This window comes from Symphodus melops, assembly GCF_947650265.1.
Source record: "Symphodus melops genome assembly, chromosome: 9".
Lineage (NCBI taxonomy): Eukaryota > Metazoa > Chordata > Actinopteri > Labriformes > Labridae > Symphodus > Symphodus melops.
Window position 1 is genome coordinate 14,995,590 of NC_136699.1, and position 15,340 is coordinate 15,010,929.

General features: G+C 39.3%; 2 protein-coding genes across 2 annotated transcripts in view; both read left to right on the forward strand.

Moving 5' to 3' along the window:
• The first annotated feature begins 1,781 nt into the window (after nucleotides 1-1,781).
• LOC306829673 (C-X-C motif chemokine 10-like) lies at nucleotides 1,782-3,090 on the forward strand. The gene is made up of 4 exons (XM_079352794.1): nucleotides 1,782-1,929; nucleotides 2,188-2,308; nucleotides 2,612-2,689; nucleotides 2,836-3,090. The coding sequence occupies exons 1-4, from the start codon at nucleotides 1,866-1,868 to the stop codon at nucleotides 2,876-2,878; spliced, it is 306 nt and encodes a 101-aa protein (XP_079208920.1). The 5' UTR covers nucleotides 1,782-1,865; the 3' UTR covers nucleotides 2,879-3,090.
• Nucleotides 3,091-4,164: 1,074 nt separating this feature from the next.
• The window catches only part of gfpt2 (glutamine-fructose-6-phosphate transaminase 2), a 30,176-nt gene continuing 19,000 nt past the window's right edge, over nucleotides 4,165-15,340 (forward strand). The window contains exons 1-7 of the mRNA XM_079352665.1: nucleotides 4,165-4,376; nucleotides 5,213-5,324; nucleotides 5,454-5,641; nucleotides 5,841-5,952; nucleotides 6,105-6,232; nucleotides 8,740-8,891; nucleotides 9,719-9,897. Coding sequence (XP_079208791.1) covers nucleotides 5,297-5,324; nucleotides 5,454-5,641; nucleotides 5,841-5,952; nucleotides 6,105-6,232; nucleotides 8,740-8,891; nucleotides 9,719-9,897 — 787 coding nt within the window. The 5' untranslated portion in view covers nucleotides 4,165-4,376; nucleotides 5,213-5,296. The remainder of the gene's footprint in view (nucleotides 4,377-5,212; nucleotides 5,325-5,453; nucleotides 5,642-5,840; nucleotides 5,953-6,104; nucleotides 6,233-8,739; nucleotides 8,892-9,718; nucleotides 9,898-15,340) is intronic.

The window sequence follows — 15,340 nt, forward strand, 5'->3', positions numbered from 1 at the left end:
AAAGAAAAGTGTTTGGTCAACCTCAAAAGTCATTCACATGCTTAGAATGACAAATGGGTTAGACTTCCTTTGTGGTGATTATTGACCTACTTAAAGGATTATTAGTTTCTGCTTGCATGTAAAACTTTTGTATTGTGTTTTAAGCCTGTACAGCACTAGTGAGGTTGTCTAAATGTGCTATATAAATGAATGTGTTTTTTTTTTCTAGACATTACAATGTGAAATGTCTTTCTCCAACCAAACGTTTACAGATAAACCTTGTTAAAAAAGAAACTGAATGGGGGCACCGAAAATGAAAATAAAAACTATTTGCAGATATTGCAGCTTCTAAAGGTAAGTGAAAAAGAGGACTACTTTCTTATTTGGGTGAACTGCCCCTTTAAGCATACTAAAAATACACATCTATTTTTTCTTAGTCTGGGAGTAACAAATCTGTTTTATCTTTTACATATTCTGGACATTTAAGGCTTTTGCAAGACAAAAATCTTGCTTTCATTGGGAATTTGCTGCTTCCTTTGCCTCAATCCTTCTTTCAATGCTCATTGGTTGACATATACGTTTCATTACAAAGAGTGCAGCTCATTACAGGAAGAGAGGATTTTCAGGGCAATTTCAGTGATTGACCAGTCTTTTACTTTTTGTTTCATTTCATCATCCATTTGAAAGAAAGGAGAAGGCTATCAAATAAAAGAAAAGAAAAAAGGAAGACTAGATTTAGCCTTACAAAGTCACAGTACAACATAAAGGATTGTCTTTGTGTCTGTGACCTCAGGAGGATATGACAGCAGTGTAATATTTAAAAACTATAATCAGTAATTCATGATCAGAGACCATCAAACAATGCTCTTCTGATGTATCACACCAAAGATGCCATGACGGTGCACAGCTTCAGTGGAAACACGTGATATCGTACATCAGTCTTTTTTTTCCAGCACTCTCTCCAACAATGTGAGGGCTGAAGTGTTAACCACTTTTACACACATCCATTAAGAACACACTTTGTGTTATCAAATAACAACACGTGCATATCAGAAATATAGCATAAAATTGTTTGACTTCTCAAAATTTGAAACATCATTACTAAATTGCATGTTTGTATACATCTCGAATAATATGACTTTTTTAAATAATATTTAACTATGTTTTTCTGAAAGTGAGACGAGGGATAAGAATATGCCCAAACAGTGAGAGTAGGTATCTCTACTGTTCTTTATAATGGGATTTTATTAGTGAACCACATGAATTAATATGCATCTACCCAAGCTCTTAATGTCACTTTCCAGAACTGCATATAATATAATGTCTTTGTGTAAATGTTTTATTGCAAGTGATAGAGTGTGAATAATAACTTAGGTTACCAATAACCTATTCACTTTTCTTTTGTCCAAAGATCCATTTTAAATAGTCAACGTTTTTGCTCTTCCTTATACTAAGGGTTTGTATAGGCTATGTGACAATACAGGTCAATGTATGATGAAAGTTGAATTGTGAATGCAGACTTAGAGTCCCAACAATGTTTAAATTTTACCCTTATGCTAAAACGTAGTGACTGACTGGACTTCTAAGGTCTAAAATATGATGAAATGATGTATCTATCAATCTATCTGAGAGGCGGAGGTGAGCGGAAGGAGTAGGCCTGCGTGGCTTTTCTTCTTGTGGTTTTTCAGGTTTCACTTTCCAGTCCAGAAAATTCCCTTTATCACAGGAAGTGTGAGGTATTAGTCCAGAGAGAGTATTTAAGACGACCCCTCAGTCTTCTATCTTCACAGTTCTCCTGTCAGCCCACATTACTATATCTAACGATAAAGCCTCATCAGCTGAACCGGCTTCTTTCTGTCATCTTCACGGCAAGCAACAGACGAATCATGTCGAGCACCTTCAAAGTGTTTCTGCTTCTGGCTGTCATGTTCTGCTTCTCCAAAGCCCAGCGTAAGTGTTTATATCTTTTGGTCATTTAACAGCTTTACCATCACAAGTGTATGGGATTATATTCTTATGCACCTGCTCAGTAGTGGAGCTCTGATATTTAACTTTGACCTTAACACGTGAAGTTGAGTTTTTGTTGTAACGTAACTAGTTTAGAAAACATCATCTACTTGTGTTTACCTTTGTAGATAGTAGAATAAGGCACATTAATGAAATGTTTTTCATGACATTAAGTAACTGTTTTTCCCTCTTTGTGTCTAGTCAGTGAAACTGGACAGCAGTGTCTGTGTAGAGTAGTCAAGAGGGGAATCAGCAACGGGTCTTCTGTAAAGGACATCCAGATTTACCCAGCAACTATCTTCTGTGACAGAGTGGAGATTGTGTAAGAGACACTTAAATCATTCATAATAATACAATTAAATTTTTTTTTTTAAAAAAGACACTGATTATATTTGCTTTTGTGTGCTTAAAGGCATGTCTCCCTCAGTAAACGTGCAAAGATAAAACCTAGAATTCACTTTTTAAGACTTAACAGTGGATGTCTGGTCTCAGTTGTCTTTAAAAAAGTGAAAGCAACAGTAGACTGCAACAATCTCACAACTATAATCATGAGTCTTCCTGCCTGAGTCATTCATGAATGAGTTTACACTTTACCTGAGCTCACTTGTCATGTTCATGTCAACAGTGTATCCACGGACAACGGCCGTCGATACTGCCTGAACCCCCAGGTCAAAGCTGTGAAAAAACTCTTGGCTAAAATTCTGTGAGTATATTTACAGAATCTGGGTCTCATTTTTATAATACCCTAACCATGCAACTATTAAATGAATCACAATGACTGATAAACATTGCTGCTCTGTGTTAATGTGTCTAATCTGTGCCATTCCTTCGTTTTATTGTCATCTCCAGGGCCAAACAGAAGACCTCTACCCCAATCACTCCCCGTCTGTAACCCTTTGGATCCCTAGAAAGCTCCAATGATATGAGACCCCCAACAAAGGCACCTTAAAAAGAATGCAGATGTGAAATGAACCTTGTCTATTTATATATATATATATATATGTATATATATTTTACTGATGTGAACTTCTGTTTTGAAGCTGTGAATCAGGTGTTCTGTATTTTCTTCCTTTTTAAAAAAAAAAATAAAAAAGTTAATGGTAATATATAGTCATTGTTTTCTGTTCAAGATTCACTCCTGTCCATGTCCTGTGTATAAACAGGGCCCTCTTGTGGTTTAAAGCTGCCAGTGCGATACAGAATGTGTGTCAATATGTTTCATTGGGTTGCCATGGGTTAAATATCAGGGCTAGTTGCTCTATCAGGTGTCTTCTAGACAGTCATGGGTCTTTCAACTATTTACTGTAACACAAACCAGAAACCAGAGCTGCAGATGCACTCTGGCATTATAAATTCCAGAACCAGCCAACACCATGTGTATCTACTCTAATGTGACAGCAGGGGCGTCTCCCATCAGTCCAGTCTCATAGGTTGCAATCTGCAACACCCATTAAACACTCACTTGCAATTTAAACACACACAAGCATAATTCTCTGCAGAACTATCCTCGACTCCTGAGCGAAATCATTTAAAAACCCAAACCTTACCTTTTTTGACCACAAATACAATGTTTCATGTATGACTTTTTCACCCCCAAAATAGTGGAGGGAGTGTTTAGCCCTTTGCCAAAGGAACAACTATAGGCTACGACTTAGTTTGAACTCTAAAAACGTTACTCAATTAAATTAATTCAATCAGAATAATGTTCTTTGAAGACTTACAGTCAAACTAACAGGGGGAAACAAAATATGAATGTTATACTGTTAAGGTGTTTTAATATCCTTCTCTGATATTAATGGAATTTATTGTTGATGTGTATAGAGGTGGATCTTCTTCTGAGTTTTTTTATAGGACTAGAACTACTTCTTTATTTACCTAAAGTATCTATATTTCTTCAGTTTTTGAATTGATTGAATTCAAATCTTTAAACAGGTCATAAATAGGCTAAAAAAAACTGAACGTGTAATATAACGGGCATATAGACGTATGAAATAATAAAACAGGTTAAAACTGTCAATTATTAGCCAATTTTTAGGCTTCATAACACCCTCGAGGTTGTACCGCTCCAATTTATAATCTGACGGTGGGGTTTCTTCGCTGTGTCGTATTTCAAACTGTGACATTTCATATTATGGTTGGAGGCTGTTGCAGGACACTTGTCATTCTCAGCATGCTGCGGGGTTTCTAGTTACGGACACTCGCTTCCTTTAGCTCCTCGGGGAGAGGTGCGTTCAATGTACGTCAGCACTCTGTTTACTCTTGTCCAAAAGTCATGGATGAACCAACCGAAAAACAAACACAGTAGGCTCATTCTTGTCGAAGCGGAGCGACTTTGAAAAACAATCACTGCAGCTGTGGAATAAATACAACAGGAGAGGAAATATTTAAAGGTAAGGTTAGTGTTCAACTCATTGTATCATGCATGACGAGCTGCTGTCCTTCATGTAGCCTACTAATGAATGGAATCCAGAAATCAGAACATAATCGATTTAAAGGCTGTTTTTTTGCGTGGGATTTGGGTGGCTTCCGTGCTTAAGTTTGATAATTTTAACTCATGTATTTTGGAGGACGTTTGTCCCACACGCCCAAAGCATGACACATTCCCGGTTCCTGTTTTTGCAAGTCACTGTTTTTGGCTCCCGGCAGTGCTGACGAGAAGAGCACTGTGATGTCAGATGTCTGAATAGTAGACTGGACTGCTAAATAGTACCGAGCTTTCCCTGCAAAGTCTCAACACCTGCACACATTTAGATTTTGTGGATCAGCATTCACTTAAATGAGGAAGAGTCATGTCAGTTTCAATGGAAAGTGAACTTGGAGAAGGCTGATAAGGAACTCCGATAACAGAGGTACACAGGTTCATCATAGGACAGGAGGACTAATGCTCCTGCTTTAATTCAAAAATAATATTCTCCACCAACCAAGAGCGTGACTCCTTTGATTTTAATGACAGTGCTGTAATCAGACTCCTTGCCTCTATTTGGAGCAGGTCAGAGATAGAACACCATGCGCTGTACATAGTGAACACATCTGTAATGTGTTTCCTTAAGTTTAGCTACATTGCAGCTTATAAAACCATGCATTCATTTATGTATTCATAGCATCATGTTCTTTGTAACGCTTTGGTGGCAATATTGTGTTGTTCCGTGACAATCTATACTTCCATATAGGAGCAAGTATTTGCGACATTGCAACACAGTGTGATATTATGTGATGATGTTTTCAGGTTTGGAGACTGAGACAGAGTGGAACTCCTCACAGTCACCCTCCTCAGTCTCTCGTGGTCTGCCCCTCTGATCTGTTTGTTAAAATGGCCTCAAGGCAGACAGACATTCCAGGTAATCCAGAAATAAAGATTGAAAATGAATCAAAACTCTTGAAATAATGTAGTATTCCTGTTTTTTATGTATGAAATGGTAACTGGTTTTGATGAGTTTTAACATTTCTCCCTCCCTCTCATCCTTTAGCACTTGAGTCTGGCAGTTCAGCTGGTCTCTTCGGCGGCTTCTCGTCCCCCATTGGAATGAGTCGGCGCCCTATCAGCTATGATGAGCACATGGATTCCCCCATGCATTCCCCACCTCCAGACATGACTGTCAACATCTTATGGAAAGATCCTGTCATTCCAAAGAATAAGTTCAGGAACACTGCTGAGGTGCTTTTTGTTTGTTGGTAATGTCTGATCCAAATTGTTTTAAAACGTTACCTGCACAAAACATTTATTAGCCAACATTTATTTTGGCTTGTGTGCAACTGCGGGTAAGGTGCATGCCTGCACACATTTGACTGGCTCACCTGTTTGTTATGTAACTGGTTTGTAAGTTCATCCTAACAGTCTAAAGTTTTGTGATTAGGAAGGCGAGGTTGGTGGAAAGCTGTTGACGACTGAGGCACCATTGTCAACCAGATCCCCAGTGCCAATTGTGAAAGCCAAAGCCACTTCTTTAATGAGCACACTGATGATCAGTAAGTCAACAAACCATTATTTATTTTAAGTTAGATTGATATCTAGACATACACAAGTCCAGATTAGTTAAGTTTCTTTGCAGGATCATTTTTGATGTACATCAAATGCAAATACTGACCACACTACTGACTGTGTCCTTATCCTCATCCAGAGCAGACCCATGAGAACCTGCAGAGGTTTGAGCATCAGGCAGGCCTGACAGATACTGGGTATTCACCACACAAAGGGCTCTCTGCAGAGGAGGCCTGCTTTCACCGTATCTGTGACAGTCCGTTGCCAGTAAGTATGAAGTAAGATTGCATGTACCAGAGAGCAGAGAAAAGTTTCTCCCTGACCTGAAATTATATGACCTTTATAAATATTAATTTATAAATATGTGTGATCAATACAAGCAGGCATTGATTGATTTTGTTATTATAACATTTTTGCAGGACTGATTTCAAACAGTTAGATATTTTTAATCGGAAATATTACAATGCCATGCACTTAAGCTATAAAATGTTTTCTTCACAATCAATCTATTCAACACTGAAACATACAACATTAATTAATAGACTAATGTACAGTAATAAAAAGCTATATTTAATGCATGAATTGAAAACAAAATTGGATGTTAAATGTTAACCAGCTGGAGTAAAAATGAGCTAGGTCTCTGTTTATTCCGAGGTTTAGAGTTTAGCAGAGGCTGCATGTGCATCGCTTAAGGGAAACTTTGACTTTGTATTTGGGTGCATGAAGCTTGTGTTTTTGATTTAAGGTAGGCCTAAGAAAACAGTCCAAAGTTTTCTAGACATATAATCAGAAACTCAAATTACCATGTTTATTCCAACAACGTATGTCTAGTGTTTCAGACTAAATAAGCAAACATGATTTTAAGAAATTAAATGATAATAGCACAGTATTGTAATCTGTTGAGTGATTGCAGGTAAAACGAGGAACAATGTTTTGGTAAACAGATTACGTAATGAGCCCTCTATCGGCAGTATTGTTGCCAGGCAACGCCCTGAAATGATTCGACCCTCCTTATTTTCTCAAACGGACCAATCAGTGAGCAGATAACAGAAGCCTCGTTACACAGACGGTACCGTCTGTGTTTGTCAGAAAGAAATACAACCTTACACTCGTTAAAACAGCTAATTATGGAGAATTTGAAAGAATATATCGGGCTGGAACGCCATAGAAATCTTATCATTAAAAGGTACGTCAAATGATTGTTGTGTTGAGCTTAGGTTTTAAGCGTTTTGTACATAACGGCCTTAATGCAGGCCGCTAGCTATGCTACATCGAATGCTAGCAAAACTGGGATCGAGCTTAATCATTTCTTCAAAACATTAACCATCGACTATCAACCTTCGTCTTACCTACCACCTATAGTGCTACAAGGACTTCACTTTATAACTGAACTGAAGACATGGTAGTTATGTGTGGAGCCTAAGAGTGTTGCGTTAGCTGCTATGTGGCAGTCCGGTGTACATTAGCTCAGCATCTGCTAGCAAATACGTTTTTGTGCTTTTAAAACTAAAACAAGGTTGTTTGGTGAGAATGAAAGTTACAGATGGGGGAAGTCTTTACACTTCTCACGCAAGTGTCATGAGTTGTATTTGTTAAACTATGTTTACACCTCAGCCGAAAAGGGAAAATCTTTATTCTTACGTGTAAGTTATCGAGCTATCAAACTCAATGTAGCGATGAGAGATAAACTGGAGCTAGCCTCTTTCGTTACCAGATATCTCGATGACATATTCCACATTAGCCCAGCTGTCTGCCTGAAACATGCTGTCAAAGTTGACTTCTTGGTACAATTCACCAACCCCTCTTTTATAAATACACAAGTCTCATGTCTTGCATGGGACCTGTGTTTTGGCTGTCCATTTCCATGACTACGTGAGAGAAAAAAATGCTTCTGACTGCAAAAATATTGTCCAGCCCTCACTTTGTATAGTCTGTCTGAAGTCCAGCAGGGCACTGACCCAAAAGTCACAACAAATTGAAAGCCTCGGGGGTGCTCCCTGTTATTCAGATGCACCTCGAAGCAGACTGCTGAACCACACATTTGACTTTTTGTCTTCAAGAGATCTTTTCAGAAATAAACCTTACCAGGGCGGCAAGTGTGACAAATATATTGAGTGGATGGATAGTTTGATACAGTTGTCAGTTGGATTTACGAGTAATCAGTATGTAATTATTGCATTCATGCCCTTTATGTGAATGTAGTTTAAACTTATACTATGGTCTATAATGTTATTAATTTTGACTAATGAGACAGTGCACGTTAATAAATGTGTAAATATGAAATGTTTTAGCCATAATAATTTAATTTCCATCTGTTGTCCCTTGGCAGGTTGATGGTAAACATGTAAACAACATTATATAAAATCACAATGACAAGTTCACAGAAACACATATATACACCAGTATACAGACTGGTGTGTATCCCCCTCCCCACAGTATAGTCACAACTGACCAACTCTGGAGAAACACTGACACACTTTCTTTGTTTATGTCAAGCTCAAGGAAAACATTTGTGACCTTTTGAGTTGTGTGTTCAGGGAGTATTTGCCCAGTGAATGGGATCAATGCTGTCTCTTTGACACATCCTTCACCAACATGTGTTGTTTGTTCTGTGTTGACAGGTGTCGGGGGGGGGGGGGGGGCGTCAGTTACAGCTATGCTGCTTGTGTGGGGTGCTTAAGTCAAACAAAGATTAACAATCAGCTGACTAGGATAAAGACTTTTGGATATTTCTCAGTGTCTAATTTGAATCTCTTTTTATTGTGTCTGTGCAGAAGTTGAGGATGCCAAGCGGGGACTTCAAGGAGGACAGGCTTACACCATCAGGACAATCCACCCCGATTTGTACCCCCACTGCCACCCCCACTGTCACCCCCTGTGTCACCCCCTGTGTTAGTCCCCACTCTTCTCCGACTGTTAGTCGCAGGTACGGGTGTTGCCATGTATGGGTATTTTGTGAAATGTTTCAGTGTTACGATACGGCTAATAACCTATCCATACTACCAGGGTCTGAAATGAACACCCACCAAGCGCCAAATGTGGGTAGATTTTTCATTTGGCGAGTACATTTCAGAGGGCTATGTACCACATGGCGGGGACATTTTTTATTTATTTTATTTTATTTTTTTACCAAAAAGTCATCAAAACTATGCTATGAGTGTTAAGCATGTTTTATGTTGCTGCCTCGCTACCTTCTCCGTTCACTCTCACCGTGTCTGCAGCTAACAACGCAAAGTCCTCTTTGTGGACTAATAATGCATTGTTCTCTGATGGTTTTTAGTCTGTAATGTTGTGATGTAGGGGGGGGGGGGGGTTCAGAGGGGAGCAGGGGGGTCTGGGAACTACCTATTTAAAAAATAGACACAAGCAAAATATAGTTTTTAAATTTCTCAATTTCCTGATCTGATAAAATCATTCAATCTGTGACTTAAATCTGAACAGAACATAATACTTTCTCAATGAAATGTAATATAGATAGATGTGTATGTGACACAAAAACATGCTTTTGCTAATAACCAAAAATACAGTTTCTCAACGCTCATCCTCTGTTGCTGTTGAATTGTTAAGTTTTACTGATATTTGACCAGAATATGGATGAAAAAATTTTAGAAACTCAAAACCAAAATCACACTGTACTCAGTTTCTCAACATGGTAAATGTTCTGCCCAATTATGTAGTATTTTCATGATTTATTTTTAAGTCTGCACGTTTGTTTGCATGCTCACGTCTTGTTCTCGCTCGGTGGTAATGCAGGAGCTGGTTCCAGTTGAGTCCTGCACCTTTTCTTACAACCCCAGAGCTCAACAGTCCCAACCCCAGCACGGACATGGGAGGAAATGAGGGAGGAGGAGGAGGGGAAAAGTGGAACTTCTTTGGAACTCGGTCTGTGGTACAGAAGTCCCCGACTGACCCAGGCTCTGACACAGGCACAGGTAAGAGGTCCGGGACGAACGGTCCAAACGCTGTGTCACTGAAACCCTTTCTGTTTCAGCAGGGGGAGGTCACTCAAACCCGAGAAAGAGGGTAAACTCAGGCCTGTTCCAGAGAGGGAGTTAACTTTAGCTTTGAGTCGGTTACTATGGTAACAGAGTCTGCAAACCTAACCGAGTCAGGAGCAAGAACCCCGAGTTTCTCTCGGTCTCCTTCCTCTTTCAGAGCCAGAAACGCAGTTTCATTTCCTCATTCTTTCATTCAGTATCACGCCGTGTTAGCAAACATAACTGAATAAAGATCTGAATAAAGATCCAGGTTGTTTTGATATTATTTGTTCAGTAGTCCATCAAGGGGCTACATTACTCTGCAGAGAATAAGAGCTGGAGATGTTTATTTAATTAATAAACTAAAGAGGATAAAGGTGAGAGGACATGTCGTCTGTGTGTTTGAATACAGCGTCATGTCGGGGATAAAGATAATGCACATTCAAATAGAAACTGAAGTTCACTGTGTTTAAAATGTCAAATATGATTAAAATATCACCATGAGCCGAGTTTGTTCTTATGTTTCATTTTAAGCTTTTTAAAGTCGCTTTTCTTCTTCTGGATTACATCTAAATGAAAATACACTTTAGGTTTAATACCATTCCACCAGTTTAGACCTGTCATATTATAATTCTGATTAAATATTAAGTGAATAGACTTCATTACATGCTGATTTGAGCAGCTGTTTTCTCCTCCTTCTCTCTTCTCTTCTGCAGCAGCGTTACTTTTTCTCCCTTAATAAAACCTGTTTATATTCGCCGCATGAATATAGGTTAACGAGAGGGTTAAAGTACGAGGAGCTCTGTTTTTGTCCCCTTTTGCCATGTTGAATTGTAGTATTGCGGCTCCGTTAAGTCTGCTTTTTATCCTCGTGCTGCTCGTGCTGAACACTGAGTGAACAACTTCAATCAGCTGATCTGGAACCAGACACTCAGTTTCTCACCTGATCTTAAATCACCTCAGAGTGAAACTGAGAGTTTCTTCTTTCTGAAACGGGCCCCAGGTACCAGTGTTATGTCTGCAGTTATAATAATGTGAGGGGTAGAAACCAATAACATAAGCTACTTTTTTAAGTAAATAATTATAAACTTGCCAGAGTCACCCAACCCAAAGCTGCACTGCCTCAACTACTGGTGTGGGGAAGACTTGGAAGAGCATACCCCTCCTTTAATTGAATTAACTTTACTTCCCTCTGAATTAAAATGATTCAGGTTCCATGTTAAAACTGCTTCAGCTTTAGGATCAGTGAGGAGTTGCCCCCTTCAAGGTGTGCTGTTTAAATCCTGACAATAAACACACTCTTATTCTGTCCTGCAGGCTTCTCACTACAGTCCTACTTTGGCCTACAGAAGTCCACCACCATTGATGGCACCAGTTCCCAGGTCAACTTCAAGGTGGATGACCCAGCCCACTTCATGCCCCCTAAAATTGAAATCTCTGGTATTGAGAACAAACGGGTTCCCCAGCGACCGCACAAACTTAAACCTCGGGACATGAATGTGTTAACACCTTCGGGTTTCTGAAGCCAGAACAGCTGTTTAGTCCAACCTCTGCCCCCACCCCCAACCCCACCACCAATCTGTCTTGTTGCTTATCTCCTTGTCTGACTCCCTCTGTCTGAAACACACTGAAGCTAAGAGAAATGAGAAGCACCTTGAGTGTTAGCTCAGCAGCCCCAGGGAAATGAAATCACTGCACTGTTACTTATCGCAGCCAATCTAAACGGATAAACTGTTCTCTTTTTCTGTCAGTCCAAACTATCCAGAGTCCTCCAAGTCACTGATCCAAATAAAACGTGGTATGAAGTCTTTTCATTTGTCATCCCTAAAGATGGTAATGCTTTGTAATATATTGTCTGTCATGTAATTAGTGCATCGGCATGCCTTGCTGTCCTCGTTCCATTGTCAATGATGGCACAAGATTGAAGATGTTGAAATATCTCGTCAGCCCCCCCCATTCTCAACCTGACCAGATATTTCCATACGTAATGTTCAGTTGCCTCATTTAATTGTTTTTTATTTTGAATAAGCTTATGGTTTTTTAGTTATGTAGTGCTTCTCTGTTGAAATGCAGAGTTTGATGTGGTTTGACTGAAATTGTGCCTAAACCTGCAGCGTGTTTGCTTTTGGCACTTTTGCCATCTAAATTCTGCTGTTTTTATGTTCAAAGGTTTCGTATTTTACTTAAGTGTGAGAGAGTACGAGTGCTGACCTGAAGTGATATTTCTATAATTATTGTTTCAACTTATTCTATATTTTAGATTATTTGCTGATAATTTCGTGATCGACATTGTTCATTCTAGTAGTGGTTAGTATGTCACGTTCATCAAAGTTTTATATTGCATCACAATATGACACATGACGCCACAACAGAGCATTGAAGTTTTACATTTTATTTAGCATTTCCTGTGTCACAGTAACAGAAACCCGTTTTATTTAAAAACGTTGATGAATTCCAATAAGTAATTGCACAAGGGAGATTTCTCCCACTTCTATCTGTAAATAAATCTGAATCTTAAGAGCAAACACCTTCTCTGTTTCCTTTTTTCCTACAAACATTCTTCAAAAAAACACACTTTCCTTTTCTTTACCCCCCCACATCATAATGAGTCTCAAAAAGGACCACATTTAAAGAGTATGACAAAGGACAATTATGGTTGCTTAGTAACGTCACAAAATGTGAATTGTTCAGTTCCAAAAATTTGACTAAATAAAGCACATCAATAAACTCAGTTGGCATCAAAAGATCACAAACAACATGCCCACCACAAGACAGTGGGAAAGTACAGTCAACACGAGTCGGCACAGCAGAGAACAAACGGGTCAAATAAAGGGATAGCAGTGAAAATGGTAAAACAAATAAATACATCAAAAGAAAATGATGAATTTTAGGAAATAAAGCCATTACAGAATGTATAGTGGAGAGTATAAGTACCACGTCTCTTTAAAATTTCTCTTTCATCAAACATGAAAATGGCAGAAAGCAATTTCTCAATTAACATTATAGGTGATTATAGAACCACATTATGATTTTATACCTGCCTGCAGTGACACTCTGTAGCCAGGAGATGGCATGACAAGTCCAACACAGTAAAAGAAACAAGTTTAAAAGTCCTCATGAGTACAGCTTCATATATTGCTTCTTCTATCTCTTGTTTTGGATAACAGTAATGATTAGGGAGAACGCTAAATGACATGTAAAGCAGCTGTGATAATTTTACTGTAAAATATGATCAGATATTTGGTTTTACCACACAGACTGGAGAACAGCTAAGAAGCGTCAGAATAAAAACCTCCGGTTTTACAACATTACACACTGATTCAGTAATGTTCTCATATCATATTAAGAGCAATTGCTTCCAAATATTATTAACATCCCTATTATTATGCTCTGCATCAAAGCGCACATCTAGGCCGAAACACAAAAAGGCAGCCAGCAGGTCCAAACCCTGAAGCACACTCCACCCACCCCTGAGATGTTCATGGAATACTTTACACCCCTTGTTAAAGCTCTCATTGCCTGACACTCACATTTGTGCGTGTGATTTTTTTTACGACAGGGTTTGTCTGTGAAATTCATCCTGATACTGGCAGTAACATACGAGGATATGGATCTCGACTTTGTCTCTCTCCTCAGCTTTAACCAGCTAAAATTATTTATTTGGAAATCAGCAGCTTCTGTGAGAACACTCCTTTGTGTAATTACAGGCTGTTGGATGTCCACGTCTGGTTTTCAGGTGGTGCTACAAGAGCGGTGGTGAACATCAAATGAGACAGGCAAGTTGAGGCAGAGAGCCAATCCAATCTAGAGGTGGACAGTCATTAGTGGCATATGAAGTGATGGACAACCAGAGACAAGATGAAAGGCCTTAAAAGAAGGAAGAAATGTGGTGTAAAAGATTTCTAAATGTAGAGATAGATAAATATTTGCAGACTTGTGTTTCGGTTGGAGATGTACAACATGGCACAAAAACACACGGGGAGGGATGTCTGTGTCAGAAAGTACAAACCAAAATGATCCTCAGTAATAAAGCCAGACGAGAGAGGGACTGGGTGGGGGATTTTGTGAGTGAGAGAAACACGGAACAGGGAAATAGAGAGCAAAGGGTGGAGTACCCCTGCAGCCATGACATAATACAGATGACTCCCTTTCTCTCTCTGGGTCCGACATGACGCTGTTGCTTCGGCCCCCCTTTCTCCTGCACCTCCCCAAAGTCTGCTCTGATCCCACACACAGCACTGCGCTCACTCACAGATGTGCAAGCACCACCCTGACGGAGTGACCGCCACGCAACTAAAGCAAACATAATCTGCAATCAGACATAGCACACTCTTTTAACCAGTGTGGCCAAATTCCTTCCTTAACATCCAGGAAAGCAGTGACTTTTAATCAGCTGACTGTATTTTAAATTCCTTTCACATTGTTTACAACTTTGGCCAAACCACCATGTGGGCACAAGCAGAAAACTGTGCCAGTTTTACAACATTTTTCAAAGATCATCTCACTCCTGTACTTTAGGTCTGTGCCTGTTAGTGGTACTGTGTCTAAATGTGCTCTTAAAAAAAGGTCAAGTTGAAGGAAAAGTGTGTAAACTTTCATTTGAATTATTAAGGAGTAGAAAAGGCACTTTATGTCACAGTGACTCCAGAACAGGCTGGAAAATGTTCTCATCAGTGCATAAATTTAAGCACAGATAAAACCAGATAATGGAGCTGAGCTACATAAAAGAGTAGCAATAAAGACTTTTAACAGTGAGGGAAAATGCTGTGTCCTCGGAAATAAAAAGTTGTGAGATTATATATGCTTTGAAGGAAACCAAGATGAATGAGGTGAGTCAAGTTAAAAAAAAAAAAAAGATGCTGTGATAAGACGTCCACATCTACGACTTCCTTACCGACACTCCATCTTACAGTTCAAATTTATTTATTAAACTCTCGACTTGTTTTTGTATCAAGCGTCACCAACCACCTCGCTGACTAATGTTGTGTTTTTCAGACATAATCTAGTTATTCACTTCAACAGCTGGTGACAAAACCTGACCAGGGACTTTAAGGGGGTCTCTTGCTGACGTTTGCTGCTGGGCGGGTTCCGTTTGTGTCGTATGCTGTGCCGTCTGAATCCAGAGCCACATCTGGGTCTGATTCACAGTGAGTCGGCCTGAAGCTGAACTCACCAGGCAGAGACAGTTGAGGTTTGTAGCGTAGAGCTGATAGCCATCTTCAGGTACTAAATTCTGTGAAAGTAAACATCAGTCATGCCCACCACCTGGGGTATAGAGTTACCCTGTTAAAACTCTTAACACAGATGTGGGTCACACCAAATCTGTGCATGCCTATGTGTGTTATGCAACAACAAACTGCTGTACTTCATAAATGATGTGTTATAGCATTGACATGTC

What these genes read in the sequence shown, in the direction of transcription:
- LOC306829673 (XM_079352794.1), top strand. Translation starts at nt 1,866, where the DNA reads ATGTCGAGCACCTTCAAAGTGTTTCTGCTTCTGGCTGTCATGTTCTGC. An exon ending in CTGCTTCTCCAAAGCCCAGC is followed by an intron (nt 1,930 to 2,187) that starts GTAAGTGTTTAT and finishes CTTTGTGTCTAG; the next exon opens with TCAGTGAAACTGGACAGCAG. An exon ending in AAACTCTTGGCTAAAATTCT is followed by an intron (nt 2,690 to 2,835) that starts GTGAGTATATTT and finishes TGTCATCTCCAG; the next exon opens with GGCCAAACAGAAGACCTCTA.